The 22,469-nt window shown below is 48.9% G+C and overlaps 1 protein-coding gene and 1 pseudogene across 17 annotated transcripts in view; both read left to right on the top strand.

Annotated features, from left to right (window-relative positions):
- Nucleotides 1–22,469, top strand: part of NFASC (neurofascin) — a 196,361-nt gene that overhangs the window by 99,493 nt on the left and 74,399 nt on the right. For all 17 annotated transcript variants that reach the window (XM_030813150.1, XM_030813139.1, XM_030813145.1 and 14 more), the window contains one exon: nucleotides 17,655–17,835. In XM_030813150.1, the coding sequence (XP_030669010.1) occupies nucleotides 17,655–17,835 (181 nt within the window). The remainder of the gene's footprint in view (nucleotides 1–17,654; nucleotides 17,836–22,469) is intronic.
- On the top strand, nucleotides 1,853–21,366 carry LOC115835165 (annotated as a pseudogene).

Raw genomic sequence — 22,469 nt, 5'->3', positions numbered from 1 at the left:
CAGCCATCATCACAATGGATTTAAGGACATTTTTATCACCACTCCCAGCCCCCGCAAGAATCTATGCCATTGTTAGTCACTCCGCTTCCCTACCTCCACCCCCAGCGCTGGGCAACCACTGATCTATTTTCTAGAGATTTGCCTATTCTGGACATTTCATATAAATGGAATCATACAATATGCGGTCTTTGTTGTCTGGCTTCTTTTCCTTAGCAAGATGTTTTGAGAGTTCCCCACATCAGTACTTCATTTCTTTTTATGGCTGAGTGATATTCCTCTGTGTAGATATACTGCATTTTGCTTATTCATCTGATGGAATTACTGGGTCATACGGTAGCTCTGTGTTTGACCTTTTGAAGATCCCTAGACCTTTTAATGCTAATTCCAAGGCCCCTTTCTGGACTTCTACCTTCAGCTCCTTACTCTCTCCCACCTGGGTCCCTCCTCCTTATCCTTCCCAAATCTTGGGTCCCCACCCTTAGGGACCTGTCACACAAGATTATCACTCCCCACCTCACCATCCCCCTCCCTCTGACCACTCCTCTTTAATGACAGAGCCCCTGGAGACAGCTGCTGCCTGACACCTTGATACCCCACGCCTTCTCCACCCACTTGGAGCGGGAGGGGGTTGGGGAACTTCACAAGCCTCTCCCTCCAGCTGTGAAGAAGGATGTGCGTCTAATTGCTGTGAAAACTTCCTCCCTGAGGGGAGCAGACAGGGAGCCAAGGCAAGTGAGAAGCTGGGTTCTTGAATTGTAGAGAGGTGGGGGCTCTTCTCTGTGGTGGTGGGGTCAGAATTCCTCCCCAGAGGAGGGAGTTCGCTTCTTGCTTTTCAGCAGGTGGAGGCAGGCAGTACACCCTAGTGGTGACACCTTAACTTTTGTTTTCTTTACATCCTGTTTTACCTGCTAATCTTTATATGGCAGGAGACTGGTCAGGCTGTCAGTGACTAGCAGGGCCAGGGAGTAGGGCCTGAATACATCCACTCACAGATAATCCAAAATATTATTTAAGCCAGACCTTCACAGGGTGTTGGGTCAGCTAATCGGGAGGGTATACTGACTACATTTGAGCATCTTTTCCATTTCATGCATGTTTCCTAGTCCTGCCCCTCAGAGCACGAATGAGTAAGCAGTAATGAGGAAAAACCCCACAGCCCCAAAGACCCGTAGAAAGCTGGCTAGATTGTAGCGTCGGCGATGTCCTCCCCAGTGTACCCAGTGACTGCCAGTCTGTGTGGTGTGGGTGTCAACGACAAAGCTGGGCTGTAGACCAGGGACACCTATGCACTTTGGGCTTCCTTGCTGTGCCAGGCTGCAATGTGCCAAGCTCCAGTTAGTTGGCCTTGGGTCAAAGAGACAGCATGAAGCAGCAACCACACTTTCTCCATATATAGGGATATAAATACAAGGATGTGAGTTGTAGCATGTTGTAATGGGGGGAAAATAAAGAAAAACAATTTAAAGGTCCATTAACAAGTGGATGGTTAAAAGATTTGTGGCAGTCCCACACAATGGAGTTACAACAAAGAACACAGACGTCTCTGTGTCCAAGCTATATGGCTTGATAACCCAGCTAGTTGTGGTGTGGCAGTGAGATGCAGGCACCTCCCACCCTAGAAGCGGCTGCACTTTATTGGTGGGTTCAGGCTTCTTGTGGGGCTCTGGTCCTGCTGGTGGCTTATGAATAACACGGTACCTCATAAAGAGCTTTTGCCCTAGAGAGCCTGGTGTGAATATGAGGTATTCATTAGATCTTCATGGTGATCACCTGGAGGGAAAAGTCCCTTTCTTCTTTCCCAACACTTCCCTCTTCCCCAGCTTAATAATAGCCAAGAGGTTTAGGTTTCAACCTATAGATTAGTTCCGAGTGTTGAGCAGGAAACAGCTGTTTTTCAGCCAAGTCCCTAATCCTAAAACCAGGTGTCCCCCTCCTCCCCCTCCCCAGGAGGGAATCAGGACCACCTGATACCATTTCCCTCCCCCATCCCCCTGACCCATGTGAACTTAGCCAAGGCAGGGAGAGACAGGCTAGGCCTGCTGAGTGCTATCAATGGTTAAACACACAGCCCCTCACTCCTCCCAGATCTCTCCCCCTGACAATGAAGGGGAGCCAAGCGTGAAACACAGCCACCGAGCAGATGGAGACCACCCCCCTCCAACCCTGAGGAGGGAGGAGGGGGAAGCAGGGAGTCAAATCCCATTTACACGGTTTCCTGGGCTAAGTGAAAATTCTAGAAGATGATGACTGGTTGACCCCACACTGGTCAGGAAGCTGGATTTCTCTCCCTGAGTGTGGGGGAGGCCAAGGTCCTGAAGCAGGCTGGTGAGTGCTTTCCTCTGCTGCCAAGTCCTGCCCTGGAGAGTTTGGTATAGTTACTGCCTCCTCCAAAAGGGGAGGTGGGAGGATTGTGTGGGCAGACTGACTTTCTTAGAAGGTGCTGAGACATGGGGTCATTTCATCCAGGGTAAAGAAGGAGATATGGTGAGATGTAATTTTGTGGCAGGTGCTCCCTGGGGAGTGGGAGCTGGGGAGTCCCTCCCTGCCTCTTCCCCTTCTAATCTTATTTTCTTCCAGAGATCCCTCTTTCTATGCTTGCTTGGTGTCCTGTCTCTTTGGGATGGGCTAGGCACCAATAGGGGGCAGTTTGAGTTTCCTAGGAGACTCATAGCTCTGGCCTTCAGATACCTGTGAGCTGGAAGGAATGGAGCACAGCTGGGTCACCATCTGTTGCATCGTTCCTTCCTTGGCATGGGAGAGATGGAAGGGAGGTGGCCATGGGGATCAGAGGGCAGGAGGGGAAGCAGGGGACGGCAGTCCTCAGTCATGCCCAGCCGATCCCTGGGCTGAAGGCAGATTTCAGAACCCAGTGCAGCCAAGCCAGAGCCTCAGGATGAAAGAGAAAGGAAGAGACTGAGAATGGAGGTGTTGGCAATTCTGAGGCTGCTGCCTGGGGTGTCTGAATCCCTCGATTCTGAGAGTCTGTAGAGCGGAGCAAATAGGGTGACATTGAGTGTGGCCCTGACAGGTCAGACAGAAAGCTCTGAGAGTCAGCAGGGGGAGAGTTGAGAAAGCAAGATGAGCATGTCTGCTGAGCCGGGGCAGGCTCTGCTACAGGGACAGAATGCTGGTTAGATGTTATTGTTAAGTTATTGCTGCTGCTGTTATTACTCAGGCTTATACTGTACAACAGATCTATCTCGTGTTATAGCAACCAAGGATTTATTATACTGATTCATTGATGAGCTATTAAAATATCTCCCAGTAATAGGAAGTATCTGATAGGATGGCTGTCCACTCATCCCACGCGTATTTTTTGTACTGCCTCAGGAGAGACAAGACATGGACTCTGAGCTTAACGTCAGAGTCTGATGCGGGAGATGGATTTGGGAATAAACTCATCCCATGAGGCAGGAGGAAATGACCAGTGGAACAGAGCATGGGGCATGCCAGGAAGCACAAGAGAAACTGCCACCTACTTTCAGTGGGAAGGCAGCGACCCTGTTGTGGAGGGGTGGCCCACTTAGGGCCTTGGCAAAAAGGGAATTTGCACTGTGGAGAAGGAAGAGAATAGCATTTCTGGCGTCAGCAAAGTGGGAGCAGAGATGGCAGGAGTGCACAAAGCACATGGCCTATACAGGCCTGGAGGCTGGTGTGGGCATATAGGAGGGCAGATGCTGGGAGAGTAGAAGCCACACAGGGGTCAGGAGCTGGGTCATACCAGGGCTTGAGGGCTGCTCTGAGAAGGCAGATTTTATCCCTCAGATTCCTGGATGACTTTTTCTGCCAAGACAAATGTAATAGAGGCTAGGCCCAGGCAGGACACACACTGGCTCTTTACTCTTTAAGAAGAAAAAAGAAAAAACAGAATATGAATGAGAATGTAGTTATTATAGTGTTAATAACCTGAGCTGCTCTGCAAACATTATTACTTTGTATTAGGAATAAATTTCTTGACAAATACATATGATCATCAGTTCCAACTAAAAAGAGCCGCTGCCTGTCCACATGGAACCCTCCATCCCAATGAGGGATAAATCTTAGCTCGTTTCAGATCTCCCGTATACCCACATGCATACTCCTTAATTTTGTATACTTCTGTTTCCTCCTATTTCAGCTCCTCTCTCTCAGTCCTGAACAAGTTGTTTCCAGGCAGCCGTAGTAATAAGCCCTGCTGCATTTTTTTATTCCAATGCAGAATGGCTGAGTTTTGCATTGGCTCTGTTGGGCTGTTATTATCTCTTTGTTCCCCAACAATTTCCTGTGGCAGTGATGTGTGAATGTATTTCTCAGTTGGTTCTTGTAGTACTATTCTAGTCATTTGATTAGTTTATTCTAAGAACTAATTGCTGGCATGCGGCCTTGGTAGCAGTAATCTGTTGGTGTATCCCTAGGCACTAATTCATGTGCACAACCTTGGAATACCTGACGAACTGTTTCATTCATGGCTCTTAGACATTTCAAACTGAATATATTCTGTTCCATGCTTGTGATCTCGCTGCATCCCGGTGACTACCAGACTTACTCTCCCTTCTGTATTCTTGGTGTCAATTATTAGAGTCATCCTAGTCCAGTTTCCCAACCTAGAAACCTTGATGCCATCCTTCTTCTTGCATCTGCTACCAGTCAGTTATCAGATCCTATTCTAACACAAAAACAGTCCTCAACAGGCTATGGAGAACATTAAACCATCCTTCTATCATGATCTCCCCTTTTCTCTCTCACTCTGACCAGGGCCACCTGTGGAATCTGGAAGAAGGCAAGTGAAGTGAAGCGGGAGAGGAGACATGAGCTGAGCAACCTCACTCTGGGCTTCACTCCCAGAATAAGGGGATACTATAAGACAGAGTGTGGCCTGCAGCTAAGCCCCAGAGCAGCCCCTGACAGGCAGAATATAGGCCTCCCTTGGGTCAGGTTTACCCTATATTCAGAGAAAACATAAAAGTCTTGCTTTTAGTGATGTCACTTGAGTTTGTCAGGAAGGAATGCAATAAGAAAAAGTAAAAACAGCTTTATGTTCCTGTGCAGTATTTCATTTAGTTCTTATAACAACCATCTGAAAAAGTCAGTAATGCAGTAATATGTATTTCCATTTTTGAGATTTTTTAAAGGCTTGGAAAACAAGTAATTTGTAAAAGAAAAGTGGCAGGATTAAAACCTTTACTTGGATCTTCCATTCCATAAATATTCCTTGCCAGGGACTACGCTGGCCACTGGGCACACAGGAGTGAACAGGGCACGGTGTCAGCCTCAAGAATTTCACAAAGATTGACAGCTTTTGCAAAAGGCATTTAAAAAAAAAAAGAAGAATTTCACAAAGTGGGGAGAAAGATTAAGTCAGAAGTTAGCAAACTACAGCCTCTGGGCCAAGTCCAGACCAATATCTGCCTGTTTTTGTCAATACAGTTTTATTGGAACTGAGACACGCCTGTTCACTCACTGTCTGTGGCTGCTTTCACACTGCGAAGGTAAAGTTCAGTAGTCGTGACAGAAACTGCGTGCCTCACAAAGCCTAAGATAGTCACTATCTGGACATTTACAGATGTTTCCCACCCTTAGTTTAAACATAGTTTTACCGCAGTGTGCCACGTGCCCCAGAGAGGCAGGTTTGTGGTCGAGTGGCACAGCAGGAGCACAGGATTCTTCACTCGGCAGATGTCTGAGCAGAGTCTTGAAGACTGAGTAGGAATTGATCACATGCAAGGAGGAAGGATCCTTCCAGGCACAGGGGATCACATGTGTAAGGTATGGAGGCACAGATGGTGTGCTATAGCGTGCAGTTAAAAAGCATTTGGGGTTGGTGGCAGGAGGGTGGGGGGGCAGTTGGAGAGACCTTCAGGAGCCTGATCTCCAAAAACCTTGAGTGCTGCACTCAGAAGTATGGGTCTGATCTTATAGATTAATGGGATGATATGGAAGGGTTTTCAGAGGAGCACTGACATGATCAGATCAGGGGTTTAGAAAAGTCACTGTAATAGCAGCATGGAGAATGGGTTGGATGGAGGAGACCAACTAGGAGGTTATTGCTATAGTATGTGAGACATGTATGTGAAAGGTGAGATGGGGAGAATGCAGGGGAGATGGAGAATAAGCAACACTGGGAAGTAGATAGTCTGAGGGCCTTGATGCCTGGGTGTGGGCTATGAAAAGGGGTGGGTTGTAAGGGCAATTCCCAGGTGTCTGGCTTGAATGACTTGGGTGGGTACCACCAACAAAGATGGGGACTGGAGATGGGGCACATGACCCCAATGGAGACACTGAATTTTAGGCAGAAGAAGAGAATCCAGCCATGTGATCCGTGTCACCATGGAGGCTATAAATGCTAGACCCAAGACGGGGCCTCAAAGTGATGTCTCAGAGGCCAAGGAGGAAAGAATGTTAGGATAAATGGAGTGGTTAACAATTTTTAATACCTCCAGGAGGTTTGGCAAAATAAAGGCTGAGAACACTAGATTCAGCCAGTGGGAGGTCAGGAGAGGAGAGTTAGAGGAGCATGAGGAGTGAATGGGAAAGGAAGAAGCCAAAAAAAAGCTTTCAGAAGAGAAGAGATGGAGAAAAAAATTCAAGTATGCATATATAGGGAGGCTGTGGGATACAGAGAAGGATCTTTTTGTTACCAGATAAGAGAGGCTGGGCATGGTGACTCACACCTGTAATCCCAGCACTTCGGGAGGCCGAGGTGGGTGGATCATCTATGGTCAGGAGTTCGACGCCAGCCTGGCCAACATGGTGAAACCTTGTCTCTACTGAAAATACAAAAATTAGCTGGGCATGGTGGCAGTTACCTGTAATCCCAGCTACTCGGGAGGCTAAGGCAGGAGAATCACTTGAACCCAGGAGGCAGAGGTTGCAATGAGCTGAGATCACGCTATTGCACTCCACCATGGGCAATAGAGTGAGACTCCATTTAAAAAAAAAAAAAAAAAAAGATGAGAGAAACTTGAAGATGTTTCTCTGCCGAGGCAGAGAGCCAGTTGAGAAGAGTTTAGAAGTTCTGGGGAAAGCAGCATTTCGTGGACAAGGGCAGATCCATGCAGAAGCTGGGGCTGGGTCCAGGTAGAGGTGGGCAGGAGGAAGGATACTTTTTTTATACAGAAAGTGGCAGCATAGGTAGGCATCAACCAGCATTCTAGGGGCATTTCTGATTCTGACAGCACTGCCAGTTAGAAGTGATAGAAAATTCAACTCTAATTGGCTTACAAATTAAAGAGAATTGTTAATGTAAATGTATATGTAATTAAAAACCCACAGTAAGACTTGTTTCAGAAAATGCTCAATCAGTAACTCAAACAAGGACATGAAGGATTGAGTCTTCCTATGTCTTCTCTCTGCCTTCCAAGTTATCCTCAGATTTCACATGGAGACCCCCTTTCCCACCCCCAACAGCTCCAGCCTCTCCTCTTACTGAAGATGACCACAGGGTCTTTTTCAGAAGAGAAGGGAACCTCCTCTTTCCCAGAGGTCTCAGCAGAAGTCTTCATGAATCACATTGCCGCCTGCTGGAATAGATGCCCATTCCTAAGCCAGTTGTGGTGGTGACAGGCTAGGGGATGGTAATTGGCTTAAACTAATCAGGGCCCAGCCCTGGAATTGGTGTAGGATTGCTCTGAGAAAGGGGTAGAGACGAATTCTCCAAAGAAAAATATGGGCACTGTGGATGGGAGGAGGATAGTATGGGTGCTGGCTATGCAGCCAGTAAATGTGCACTAGAGTTCTCTGTGTGCTGGACATTGTGCAGGTTGAACAAGACACTGTCTTAGCCTCAAGGAATTCATGGTGCAGTTGGGGAAACAGATAATTAATTGACACTGAAATCTAGCACTCATTATAGTGAATATATTCCAAAATGCTCTAAGAGCACTTAGGACAAGGACCTAATCCAGCCTTGGTGGGAAGGAATGGTGCCGGGAAAGCAAGGGAGACTTCCCAGAGGAGGTAGCACCTGACCTGAACCTGGAAGATGGCAAAGAATTAGGAGAAAGAAGGTGAGCAGTAAAGGCAGACTAGGAAAGAAGAGTGATTGACGTAAAGACAGTGTGGAAGTAAACAAAGACCACCCATATGAGAACAAGTGGAAGCTATTTATTCAGCGCTTGCTACAGCAAGGGAGTCAGCCACCATCACCTGCATTTGACAGAGACTCAGAGGCAGGCAGGGGAGTGGGAAAGCTTTGTCATGAGTGAAAGGAAGGCTCCAGATGTGTCTGGGAAACGGGAGATGGGCAAACTGGAAGTGGGCATCTTAGGTGATTGGTTTGGGAACATATTCGGCTTTCCTGGTCAGTTCTGAGTTGAAAGTGGCAGCAAGAAATAGGGGAGCTGACAGCACCGAGCAAGCCTGACTGTCCTGGGCTGGGTGCTGCAGAGCTTGTGTGTCAGGACTGTACTGTCATCTAGGCTCTGGCCAGTGTCTGATCTATTCAGTCTGCATGGGGTATAAGTAGGAGTGATCCGAAATGGGATAGGGGAAGATGAGACTGGGCACCCCAGTCCTCAACACAAATGCAAAGGCTAGCGTGGGAAGGCTGGGGGATTTGCCAAGGCCAGCACTGCAGCCTTAGCCTGGTGTGTTCCTCCTCACGGCCATGCCTTGCCATTGCCCCCATGCATCACGGCCACTGGGCACAGGGTTTTTGAAAATGGAACATAAGGCTGCTGCACAGAGTTTCCAGTTCTTTTTTTTTTCTTTTTTTTTTTTTTTTTTTTTTTTGAGACAGAGTCTCGCTGTCGCCCAGGCTGGAGTGCAGTGGCGCGATCTCGGCTCACTGCAGGCTCCCCGCCCCGGGGTTCAGGCCATTCTCCTGCCTCAGCCTCCCGAGTAGCTGGGACTACAGGCGCCCGCCACCTCTCCTGGCTAATTTTTTGTATTTTTAGTAGAGACGGGGTTTCACCGTGTTAGCCAGGATGGTCTCGATCTCCTGACCTCGTGATCCACCCGCCTCGGCCTCCCAAAGTGCTAGGATTACAGGCGTGAGCCACCGTGCCCGGCCTAGGGTTTCCAGTTCTTTCCTCCCACACTATCTTTATGTCAGTCACTCTCCTTTCCCAATTTGCCTTTACTGTGGTTCTTCCTTCACTCAACAGTCTTTTCTTCAAATGAAACCTTATATGAAACCCCAGTATGAAAACAGTGACTGTTGGCAGCTCTGGGGAGAGTGGGAGGGGGGTCCTGAGTCCCACCTGTTCTCCTCCTGCCCAATCTTCCTTGAAGAAGGCCCCTGAGTCACTTTCGGAAAACCCACCAGCTCCTCTGGACCCAATGTGAAAACCTAGCACTAACAGATTCTCTCTCTCTCTCTCTCCTCTCTCTCTCTTTTTTTTATTTTCTTGAGATGGAGTATCGCTCTGTAACCCAGGCTGGAGTGCAGTGGCACAATCTTGGCTCACTGCAGCCTCCACCTCCCAAGTTCAAGTGATTCTCCTGTCTCAGCCTCCCAAGTAGCTGGGATTACAGGTGTGCACCCCCACGCCTGGCTAATTTTTTATATTTTTGTAGAGATGGGATTTCACTATGTTGGCCAGGCTGGTCTCAAACTCCTGACCTCAAGTGATCTGTCCGCCTCGGCCTCCCAAAGTGCTGGGATTACAGGTGTGAGCCACCATGTCCAGCACTAACAGATTCTTAAGAAATCTTTAGCTCTGTCCTCACCGCTCTGGGTATTTTATGTTTTACCCCAGAGGTGGCCATGAGGCCGGCTGCACAGGGTGGGGGTCTTGTTGAAAGAGTGTGGGGTGTCTGGTGTGCAGGCTGAGGCCTGGCCTCACTCAGAGGCTGTGGAGCCTCCTACCTGGCCTCCCTGCTTCCACCCTGGCCCATCAACATTCCGCCCTCCATGTGGCAGCCAGAGTGGTCTTTACGAGCAAATCTCACTATGTCACTCTGGCTTCAAACCCTGCAGCTGCTTCCTATCATGCTTAGAATGTGCTTCAAGCTCCTTCCTTTGGCCTTCAGAGCTCTCCATGAGCATGCCCTGGACTCTCTCTCTGGCTGTGACTTGTTCCATTCTTCTCCTTGTGCCCTCCAAGCTCCAGCCATGCTGGCTTCTCTCAGTTTCCTGCATGGGGCAATGTGATTCCTGCCACAGGACCTTTGCACAAGCAGCTCTTCTTGCCTGGGATGCTTTTCTGACCTGTCTTTGCAAGGTTAGTGCCTTCTTACCATTCAGGTCTTGGTCAGATGTCAACTTCTCACAGAGAGGCCTTCCTTGACAACTCACTTCACTTTATCACATCACATCAATCACTACTATGGTTTCTTTCTTTAAAAAAATACTTCTAGAGCAGTTTTAGGTTCAAGGTACAGAGAGTTCCCATGCACCCCATCTTCACACGTACACAGCCCCCTCCATTATCAACATTTCTCACCATACTAACATGTTCATTACAGTTGATGAACCTACATGGACGCATCATTATCACCCACAGCCCACAGTTTATGTTAGGGTTCACTCTTGGCGTTCTATGGGTTTGGACAAATGTATTATGTAATGACAAGTATCTACCATTAGGGCATCATACAGAGAAGTTTCACTGCCCTAAACACCCTCCTCTGTGCTCTGTCCATTCATCCCCCCAACCCGCACCCCCAGCAATCACAGATCTTTCTACTATCTCTATAGTTCTGCCTTTTCCAGGATGTCATGCGGTTGTAACCACACAGTATTCAGCCTTTTCAGACTGGCTTCCTTTACTTAGTAGTGTGCCTTTCCTCCATGTCTTTCCATGGCTTGGTAGCTCACTTCTTTTGGGCACTGAGTAATATTCCATTGGATATACCTCCGTTTCTCCATCTGCTGATGGGAGAACATCCTGATTGCTTCTGTCTGGGTTTTGGCAAAATTATCAACAAAGCTGCTAAACATCCATATGCAGGTCGGTTGTGTTTTCTCTGTTGCACTTATTGCTACTGGATTTTTTGTTCAACATTTATTTACTGTCCTCCCCGCTGGGACGGAAGCTCCATGAGAGCAGAGGCGCTTTGTCTCTTGTCCACGCATGTGTTCTCTAGAGTAATGCCTGCCGTCCAGTCGGCTGTGTGAATGAATCCCTGCCGACTGCAGCCCAGAAGTCTGAGATGGCTTCCCCTCCAGGAGACGAAGAGCTGCCAGCTGAGCCATGTCTCAGCGCTGCCAGTCTTCTCCCCCTGTCACTTCAGATGTGTTGTGACCACCAGGACAGCCTGCCTAGAATGTGGCTGTGGGAATGTGAGGAGCTCCCGATGGCGACAGCTCGTGGGAGCCACGGGATCTCATCCGTCTGCCAGGGACAGCTGTGGAATCAACACCAGGGGCCCCCAGTGTGGGGAAAGAAACCAGGGCCCAGAAGAAAAGGAAAAACAGAAAAGCGGGCTGTGACCATGGATGCTTCATTATTACAGCCACTTACTACTCATATTGGTGATGTCGTGGAGGTGGACAGAATGCTTCCCTCATCCCTTTGAGCTCAAACCCACTCAGGGGCAGCAGCTGACATTTTTTAAGCGTTTACTCTGTGCCCCATGCTTTACCAAGTGTTTTAAATAGGAATTGTGTGATAAATCCTCACAGCAGCCCTCTAGGATCGGTGCTATTGTTATCCCCATTTTTCAGACGATAAATACAAAGCTTCCAAGCTTCAGTGCTTGCCCAAGCCCCCGCCGCCGCCTCCCGTACTTTTAAGTGGGAAGTGGCCTCAAACCAGGCTGTCTAACCATGCAGCCAATGCTCTCGAACTAGACAAGACACCACCATGTCCAGAGGTCTTCTACCAGGTGGATCATTAGCAAACTCATGTGTGACATCTTGGACATTTTGAATCTGAATCTCTCACAAGCCTTGCAAATTTAAAGGCCTTGTGTTCAGGCAGGTTGCCCACATGTGTGGACTATCCCTGTGTGAGATAACAGGTTCTAAGGGCATTAAAAAACAATCTACAACCTGATTTGGCCCCTGCCTAGAAGATTGAGGGCCTGGGAATCTGCATGTTTGAAGAGTGTCCAGGTGACTCTGAAAAGCATCCAGTCTTCCTCCTGTGTGGGAATGTTGTCAGTAACATGCCTGACCAATGCCATTTGGAGTTTTTATGAAACAGTACTTAACATAGCAGAACATTTCACCTTCAGGTAGTTCTATTATCTTTTATTCCTGTATGGATGGATGGATGTGTGTGTGTGTGTGTGTGTGTGTGTGTGTGTGTGTGTGTGTGTGTGTGTGTGTGTGAGTGTGTGTAGGGGGATTGGGAGACCTCAGATATACACGAGCTGAATTAATCATGTTCTCCAGTACTTAGTATACCATCCATCCACAAAGGATTTATTTCTTTGTTGTATTTATTTTTGTTCTTTTCTGCACTCTCCCCCTGCCGCCCGCATTGAGCCCTCCTCTCATGTATTTTATATCCTTACAACCTGCCTCTTATGTTATTATATATAAAAGGATCCTCCAAACATATCATATTTAGAGTATGTTTTTTCACTAATGGTATTGTGGCACGGCTGCATTTATCTGACAATTCTTCCTGTGACTCAAGGAAGCACCTGCCTCTCTGAAACATCCTCCTATTTGGTCCTAGCTTTGCCCCTGTGGAACTAAACAGAAAAATTCTACACTCTCTTCCAGCATGTGAATACAATCACTGTGGCCCCTCTTCTTCAGGCTCAACCTACCCCCTCCCCTCTACTTTCCCTCCTAGGATGTGGGAGTTTCCTGGTCCTCCCTGGGATGATCTCACTAGAACCAACCACCCCCACATCTGGATGTTGCGCTTCTCTGCACCTAAGCAGTCACCTCTGGTGTGGTTGGAAGGGCTGGGAGAGGAACCCGAGAGGTGGCATCACTGGGCCATAGGGCAAGACTGTGCAGTGACTAAGGTTGAATGGGAAATGTGGACTTGATTTCTGTAGGCTAGCAAGCCTGTCCCTTTCACCTTTCTTCCTGGTCATCAGGACAGGGGAACTGTAAGCCTTGCTGATGTGGGGGTACCTTCAGGCAGGGCATCTCTGCCGTCACTCTGTGTTGGGTTCTTTGAGCTCAGTACTAGAACTCTCATACTCAGAAAGATGGTGGATTCACTCCTTCCTTTGACTTGGAAGGAAATTTCCTCAGAATGGATGGGAAGGGTTGCAAACCATGTGCCTGTCTTCCATGCTGAGTGAGCCCAGCCTGGGGAGCTGAGGGCCCTTATATGCTCACATTGAATAACCTGTCCTCTTCATCCTCTGTCCCATCTTTATGAGCACATAATGGAGGCCAGTATTATACTTTTCTTTTTTGTTGAGGTGAAACATAACATAAACCATTTTAAAGTGTACAACTCAAAGCCGGGCGTGGTGGCTCACACCTATAATTCCAACACTTTGGGCGGCCGAGCTGGGTGGATCACCTGAGGTCAGGAGTTCGAGACCAGCCTGGGCAACATGGTCAAACTCTGTCTCTACTAAAAATACAAAATTTAGCTGGGTGTGGTGGCACATGCCTGTAATCCCAGCTACTTGGAAGGCTAAGGCATGAGAATCACTTGAACCCGGGAGGTGGAGGCTGCAGTGGGCCTAGATCATGCCACTGCACTCCAGCCTGGGCAACAGAGTGAGACTCTGTCTCAAAAATAAATTAATTAAATTAAGTGCACAATTCAGTAGCATTTGGTCCATTCACAGTGTGTGCAACCACAACTCTATCTAGTTCCAAAACATTTGCATCTCAAAAGGAAACCTCATACCCATTAACCAGTTACCCTCCTTCTCCCTTCCCCTCTGCCTCTGGTCACCAAAGACAATCTGTGTTTTATCTCTGTGTATGTATCTATTCTATAGATAAGACCTAGACATGTCATATCTATGGGATCATTCCCTGTGACCTTTTGTTCATGGTCCTTTCACCGAGTGTGTTTTCAGGATTCATCCACGTTGGAGCATGTCAGTATTGAATTCCTTCCTATGGCTGAGTCATATTCCAGGGTATGTACATACTGGAATTTGTTTATCCATTCATTCCATAGAGGACATCTGGGCTGTGTCCACCCTTTGGCTGTTGTGCATGATGCTGCTGTGAACATTCGTATACATGTACTTGTTTAATGCCTGTTTTTAATCCTTTTGCACATATACCTTAGAAGTAGAATTGCAGAGTCATATGGTAATTTTATGTCTAACTTTTTGAGGAACTGCCAAACTATACATTTCTTTTTTAAATAGCAACTTTACTCTGGTACTTTTCCTGTACATAAAAAGAGAAAAATGGGTGGAAAATCCCTGGACTAGGAGTCAAGAAACCTGGGTTATTTTTCTGGCTTTGCCACTAACCAGCAGGGTAAACTCAAACCAGTTACTTCCCTTCTCTGGGCTTTTGTTTCTTCATCTGAAAAGAAATGGGATTGTATGAAACTAGTGTTCTCTAAATTCTTTTCCTCTTGTAAGATTTTGTTGGAAAAACTGGATTCCAGAGAGGAAAGAGGGAGAGAATTGGTACACAGCTAAATGTGATTATCTTGAGATTCTTTTTCCACTCTGTTGTTAAATAGTGAATTTAAAATGTCCCATACAGTTGGGCTTTTTTTGCTTGCCAATGTGGACCTGATTTAATGAATAGCTTCTGGCTTCCTAGTTCTATCAAGTTTCCCAAAATGAAATATCCGTCTCTTTCCCTTCACTTCCCACTGCTTGGCAGTTCCTAAACCAAACATAGTGGTCATGGAGCGCAGACGGGAGCCATCCCCACTGCCCCTGCTGTGCCTTCCCCCAGCGCAGGTTCCCTCAGCACTAAGCGTTCAGCTGCCTAATCTGAGTCTGGTCTTTGGAGATGTATAAGCCAAGGAGAGGCATTAATGGATTCTTTCTGCGACAGTGTAAGGACCATCTTAGAGAGTTGGGAAGGTGAACCAAAGACCTCTTGTGACGCCTTCTAGCCAGAGGGTCCCTCCTTAGGAGATTTTCTACTCTCTTAGCCCTCTTTCAGCTTGTTGGTTTCCTCTCCAGAAAGCACCGTCTGTATAGGGACGGATTTTTTTCTTCCACTAATGAGTAGCCTTCACAGTATGCCACCCAGGTCCACAGCATGTGCTCTCCTGCGCCGCCTGGTGGTTTTCTGGGGAAGCGTGAGGTTTTAAAAAGCACGTGATGGTCCAAATGGCTTCTTATTTCATCCATTTAATCATTCGTTCATTTTTTCATCCATCCATATATCGATCCCTCTCACAGCTTCGAGGATCTGCTATGTTTTAGGTACTATGATCGATTCGAAGAATAGAACAGTAAACAAGACAGGGTACCTTCCCTTATAAAAAAGCTTTCATTTTCATAGGGGAGATAGACAAGTGGCTTTTGGAATGAATACAAAGTGAAATGTGCCATAATGGGGGAAGTAAAGTGTGTGCAGGAGCACAGATGAAGGACACATATGTCATACCTGGCAAATACTAACGAGAGAGGGCAGACACAGAGTGTTCTAGACCAGAGCTTAATGGTGCAATAGTCAGTAAGCAAGACCAAGCATGATGTACCGAGGGAGCTGGTAGAAGAGCAGTCTTGGCTGGAACACAGGATGCAAGGGAGGGATGAGCAGTGAGCTAGCAGAGGGGATGCGTTATGCAGGGCCTCTGAGCCATGTCAAGGACACTACCTTTAACTCCCAAGCAGCAGTGAGCTATTGAGAGTTGCACTAGGGGAGTAGCACATTTCTGTTTGCCTTTAGAAATAACAGCTTTGGTTATGAGTGGAGAGTAAATCAGAGGGGCATATCACACTGCATCCCATAAATGTGTACAATTATTATGTGTCAGTTAAAAATAATAAAGTAAAAAACAAACCACGGGGGGAAAAGTGGACGTGGAGAGACCACTTAGGAAGCTGTTGCGGTAACTCTGGCATGAAATGTTGGTGATCAAAACCAAGGTGGTGGCAGTGGGAAAGGAGGCAAGTGGATGGAGTCCAGAAATACACACAAAGTTGAGGGTTGGTGCTGGGCCCAGCTTCTAGGAAAGAAACTGCAAAAATGTGAACAAGAATCCTTTGGTTTGCCCCATATCCTGGCACAGGGGAAGACCCTTGTCCTATTGTGATAATCAGTGACCTGCTTTTTGCTCCAGGTCTCCAGAAGGATGGCCTTGTCTCCCAGGATCTCTCGCCCTCTCAGAGAGCAAGCACTAGAGTCCTGTTCTTATCTTCTGCACCCTCAGTCAGGGTGGATGGGAGATGGTGCATGTGCACAATTGAGAGTGGACTTCAATTTGCTGCCAAATAAAATAGGAGCAGGAGAATGATGTGTCCATCTGATAGGTAGCTATGAATCTAGGAAAACTGGAGGAATTCTGGAGAAGCCACCTCCTGCCTTCCTCTTTGACTTGGCACCACAGTAGAATAGCAAACTGGACCAATTTTTTAAAGTGTATGTTTCAGAACCTCAGGCAATCTTAAAGCACTGTATTTGAGTCTCAGCTGTAGGCCATTCTTGCTCTTCTCTTTCTAGAGTAGGAGAAGAGAAGTTTGTCTCTAAGGATCCATTCTAGGTTCCTTGGACAACCATTTTTAACACCATCCCTGTAAGCCCTGGAATGATTTCTTGTGCTTGAGGATGAACACCAAACCATTATAAATGTTGTTTACCAACCACCTGAAGCCCACTTCTTCCTGGTCATCGTCTCACCACTGCCATTATCTATAAAAGGACAATATCAGGGGCCACTGTACCTTAGCTGCACAAAATACTTGCAGAAATCATTCATTTTTCTGCAAAAATGACAAAAAGTCCTTTGTGCACCAAGTCTTCACCTATCTAACCCATGATCCCCAGTCCTGCCAATGTCACCCTGCCCCCTTTGTCCTGGGATCAAAGGACATCAGTGCCATCTCATCTCTGTGCCTCTACTGCAAATATGCTCAACCCCAGGCACACTCAGCACATGTGGTTCAGAGAGGCTGTGAAACTGGTGCATTTCTTACCAGATCGGTGCATGGCATATTCTGGTTGCTGGGCCTGCAGGCCAATAGGCCAGTGTTTGTTTTCATAACTGTTCTTTGCAGAGTTGCCCTTCCTTCTCTAACAGTGGTTTTCAGCTGGGGGTTTTACCCTTCAGGGAACAATTGCCAATGTCTGGAGACATTTCTGATTGGTAGTGGTGAAGGGAGGTGGGCTGTACTGTCTTCTAGTGGGTAGAGGTCAGAGATGCTGCTAAACATCTTACAATACCCAGGATAGTTCCCCACGCCAAGAATTGTTCAGTCCAGGCCGGGCGCGGTGGCTCACGCTTGTAATCCCAGCACTTTGGGAGGCCGAGGCGGGCGGATCACGAGGTCAGGAGATCGAGACCACGGTGAAACCCCGTCTCTACTAAAAATACAAAAAAATTAGCCGGGCGTGGTGGTGGGCGCCTGTAGTCCCAGCTCCTCGGAGAGGCTGAGGCAGGAGAATGGCATGAACCCGGGAGGCGGAGCTTGCAGCGAGCCAAGATCGCGCCACTGCACTCCAGCCTGGGCGACAGAGCGAGACTCCGTCTCAAGAAAAAAAACAAAAAAGAATTGTTCAGTCCAACATGTCAATAGTGTTGAGGTTAAGAAACCCTGCTCTATCTAGAACGTTACTCTGTGACCAAGGGGGCCCTTGGGTCCTCCAAAGCCCTGTAGGATTGCTAGAGCAAACCACAAGTTCACGAAAAACCCACTTGCTCTTATGTTTCTTTCCACAGCTGAGCTCTGTCCGGGAGGCCCAGTTAAAGCGGCTCAAGGTGACAAGACCCCGAGTGCTGGGGAGCAGGGAGTGGGGCCGGGTGCCGAGGATGGCCAGGCAGCCACCGCCACCCTGGGTCCATGCAGCCTTCCTCCTCTGCCTCCTCAGTCTTGGCGGAGCCATCGAAATTCCTATGGATCGTGAGTCCTGCCCCATCCTCTTCTCTTTTTCTCCTGATTTTGGGCAGAGGGGTGGGAGGGGAGGGGAGGTCAGAGGAAAGTTCAGATCATTCAAAGAAGGTTGAGGAGAGGGGAAGCAGTGGATTCTGAGATTCAGAGCTGGGTTTCTCTCCAAAGAATTGACACGGGCTCATGTTTGGAAGTTTGAGACTGTGTGTTGCAGAGCCAGTTTCTCAGGGCTGTGGCTGAGCTGATGCTTGGGGCGCCTGGAGCCAGCGGAGTGGGACCAGAGGTGGTGGAGTTTGGGATTCTGAGTGCCACTTGGGTTTTTCCCTCTGCTCACCTCTCCAGGTCCTCTGTGGTCTTGACTTGCCCATAAAAGCAGTTTCCAGGGTCAAGTGTGATGGACCAGTTCTTACTTGCCTTTCTAATGTCTGATATATTCAAATCCACACCCTTCGGGCCCTCTTGGCTGGAGTAATCAGGAGGACATGGGCCTGGGAAGGGCTGGGAGCAGAATTATCTTTGCAAAAGACATGGCTAAATGAGACATTAAAATAGAGCCCCATTATCATGCCGCATGGGAGAACCAGGCATGGATTCCTTCTCATTGTTTTCAACTTTCCCGCAGTAAAGATAAAAAGTAAAATCGCTGTCATTCTGTTTCTCCTGGAGGGGGCATTATTTGACCATCAGAATCATAAAGTAAGGGGCTTAAAATGCAAATCTAATGGCCATGTCTCCACCAACCGTATCTGTTGCTGCGTTCATCAATGGCCCATGTATTGGCAGCCAAGCTCCTCAGCCCTGCCATTAGGTGTGTGCCACCTTTACCACAACTCTGACACTTCTGGCAAAATGTCTTAGCATCGCTAAGATGTGAGCATGCCATCTCTGACCCCTGTTCCTTGTGTCAAGGAACAGAGGGGACCCACATGACACCAACATTGGCTTGGGCTCTCTCCAGTTAACAGATGTCTGGGGATGGGGGCAGGAGAGTAATACAAACTCTAAAAAGTCCTCCCTGAGCTCTCCAAAGCCAGACCCCTGGTCCTGGAGTTAGCATAGTTTGGAGAAGAGTTGGAGGTATCTCAGCCCTCCTGGCACCCTACTTCACCCATAATAGCTGCCCCAGAGGAGGGTACTCTTTGGATGATAGAACACCAGTAGTAACTGTAAGTCAGACCCAGAGGTAAGATGGGCAAAGCCCCTGCTGCCCTCCCAATACCCCCAGGCATGTGGACTTGAATGTATGTGTGCATATGTATGCATGCCCACACACGTGTGCACGTGCACAGGGAGGGAGGGAGGAGAGGAGAGTTGTGAAAGGACCTGTTCCCATGGTAACTGTCTGTGCGGCTGGCTCGAGGAGAGTTTCTCATTAACAGTCCCAGGCAGACAGTCTAATAAGGAGCCTGGTAAGGCCAAGTCCCCGGAGGGAGAGTGTGCAGAGGAAATTGGGTTATCAGGGAAGTGGTGAAGGCTCATTTCTCTTCTGCCACTTCTCCTCTCTCACTCACCTGCTGCTTTGATCCCTGGGGCCAGTGGGTGAGGGGTCCCGCAAGGTGAGCCTATAAATAGATGGCTTTGGTGCCTATCTTAAGAATCTGGAATTCTAAAGGTCTACAGGAAACGGAGACACAGCAGTCAGGCTCTCCAAAGCCCCACCTGTAGGGTAGAGCTGAGCGTGCCCTGATCTCCCCACCATCTCCCCATTCCAGTGTCCCTGGGATGACCCCCACCCCACGTTGTGTTCACGGAAACTCAAGCCTTTGCTAGCTTAGAGTCGCACAGCAAATGGGCAGTGGAATCAAAGAAGAACCCAAGTCGCTTGATCCCCAAATTTGGGACCTGATATGTCCCACCCCTACCTGCCTCCTTTGAGTCCTTCTCCTTGGAAACCGCTGGAATCACAGGTGTCATGCACCAGGGAGAGAGCTAAGTGCTGCACGTGCCTCATTGCATGTGGTTCTGGCAGCTAACCCTCAACATAGGTGTTATCCTTAGCCTGCGGGTTAGAGACAAGGAAGCGACAGAGCCGGGATAGGACCACAGCGCCCCTCTGATGGAGAGGGAAGTCCTTCTGCAATGCCATTCCAGACACCCTGGCTGTGTCGGGGTGGGAGACCCAGGCTGCCCAGAGCATGCCCCACACACATGGCACCTCCCCGGTTGCTGCAGGTCCAATGGCCCTGGCAACGTGTCCAAAAAGAGTCTGCAGAAACTGAACACACTTCCCCAGGTGGCCACCAAAGATGACAAGGGATGAGGGGGCAGGTCCTGGCACTCTATGGCTGAGGCCATCTCCTGGGCCTCCTGTACTGCTGGGCTGGAAGGTGGTGGTCATGCACTGCGAAATCGGCATTTCTGGCCATTTCTATAGAAACAAGTTAAAGCATCTGGCCTTCCTCTGCAAGTGGATGAACACCAACCCTTCCCGAGGCCCCCACCATTCCCGGGCCCCCAGCCGCCTTTTTTGGCAGACCCTACGGGGCAGGCTACCCCACAAGACCCAGCGATGCCAGGCCTCCCTGGACTGCCTCATGGTGTTTGAGGGGATCCCACCACCCCGACACGAAAAAGTGGATGGTGATCCCTGCTGCCCTCAAGGCTGAGCATCTGAAGCCCACGAGAAAGTCTGCTTGCCTGGGGCACCTGTCTCATGAGGTTGGCTGGAAGTACCAGGCAGTGATAGCCACCCTGGAGGAAAAGAGGAGGGAAAAGGCCAAGATCCACTACCAAAAGAAACAGCAGCAGAAACAGGCCCAAAAGAACGGGGAGAAGAAAATCGCAAGTCCACAGAGGTCCTCAAGACCCGTGGGCTTCTGGTCTGAGCCCATAAAGACTGTTTATTCCTCAGAAACAAACAAACAGAAAAAAGCAGCTGAATGCAAGACAACAGGCCAGCCCTTCAGAGAGGGCCCGGCTGCCCTGGGAAGAGGCTGTCCTCGGCGGGTCTCTCCTTTTCGCTGGGCCCAGCACCACAGACCTCCCATGTGTGCTGAGCTGAGCCCACCCTCCATCCAGCCCTGGGCTGAAGGAAGATCAGGCATTCTTAACGTTCTTGCCCTGCCAGGTGTTCCTTCTAGTCGTTTGCCCCTTCAGCGGACATTATCTGTGTCTTGAGGGCGGGGGCACTGCTTCTATTCTGGAGAGGCTGGGCGCCGCAGGCCTCCTGGAGCAGAGCCCCGGACTGCTGCACAATCCCTCATTGAAGACCCAGCCTCCAGCTCCCACTGCTGTGCCAGCAAAGTCACACACACCCCTCCCACCCATCCCCTCCCTCCCTCCCTCCCTCCTTCCCTCCCTATCCAGCCCCAAGGAGAACAGTATGACCTTTGAAAAAAGCCAAGGGTCGCCTCATCAACCGGAGTGAGTTTGCCAAAAAGTGAGTCTGCTGGCCCTTCTGTCCCTGGCCCTGCATCAGGGGACAGCATTTTCCTCCCAGGAGTGGCAGAAACAATTCCTCCCCACCTTCATCACAAATAACGCTGCAGGATGGTCTCAACTCACATGCACACTCTCACACATACATGCACATTCACACATACACTCACGCTCATGCTCACACCTGCTCACTCATGCACACTCACACCCACTCACACGCACACCCTCACATATCCTCACATGCTCACACTCATGCACACTCCCACTCACACACACCTCAATCACATGCACTCACATGCTCCATCTCCTGAGGGATGGGTGCCAGGGGTCGTAGGTATCAGAGCCAGGGAAAGAAAAGAGGCACACAAGTAAAGAAACCTTGCAGACCGAGCAGGCGTCTGTCTCACTCCCTGCAGAGCTGGGCTGGAAGAGCTGTGGAATTCACTTTCCACTGCTCCATAGAAGGCGAGTGGTGTGACACTGGGTGGGAGCTTGGTCACCCTCATCCCTAGATAAGCTGTCCCCACTGTCTTCTCCCTGTGGCAGCTTGTCTTCTGGGTTGGCTCTGTCCCTGTAAGAAATTCCTTAGTAGCACAGTGGTGGCTGCAGATGCCATCCCTTTAGTCAAGTGGATTCTCCAGAGGCCCCTGGCCTGATAGTATGGGGGCTGGGGCCAGCATCCAACCAGCTCTTGCTGCCCTGAGAGTCTCCAGCACCCACAGTCTCCCCTCTCACTCACCTTTCTCCAGAATGTCAAGGAGAACAGAGTCCTGAGGCCCCAGCTGGCTCGCTCACCTCTCTGGCCAAGGATAGATTTGTTAAAAAAAAAAACAAAAAAAACACTCTGGACTGGGCACTGGGAGAGCTGGTTCTCCTTCTAGCTCTGCAGCAAACTTCCTGTATGGTCTTAGCCAAGACACTTCTTCCTTGGATCTGGAGATTCCCTGGACAATGTCTAGGGCTCTTTCCATTGAGTCACCCTTTGATTCTATAAAAGAGAGGCTTGAAGTCTTGAATAGGCAAAGGAGGTCCCTTGTCAGGCTTGCTAACCAGGGTGAGACCCCAAAAATGTCCTGAATGAAGAAGCTAAGGGCCTGGGCTAAGGGCCAAGGGGAGTGGGTCCCAGTGACAGCCCTGCCTCTCCTAAGAATGGCCCCTTCTCCCCGCCCAAGCCAACTGGCATTCATCTTTCTAGAGTTACCTTTTTTGGGGCCCTGGCAAGAATATCACATATGGGTGAAAATGCTGCAGAGACGAGCTCCGGGGAG

Source organism: Nomascus leucogenys, chromosome 5 (genome assembly GCF_006542625.1).
Source record: "Nomascus leucogenys isolate Asia chromosome 5, Asia_NLE_v1, whole genome shotgun sequence".
NCBI lineage: Eukaryota > Metazoa > Chordata > Mammalia > Primates > Hylobatidae > Nomascus > Nomascus leucogenys.
The sequence above is the reverse complement of the archived record's forward strand: the minus strand, read 5'-3'. Positions and strand labels throughout refer to the sequence as shown.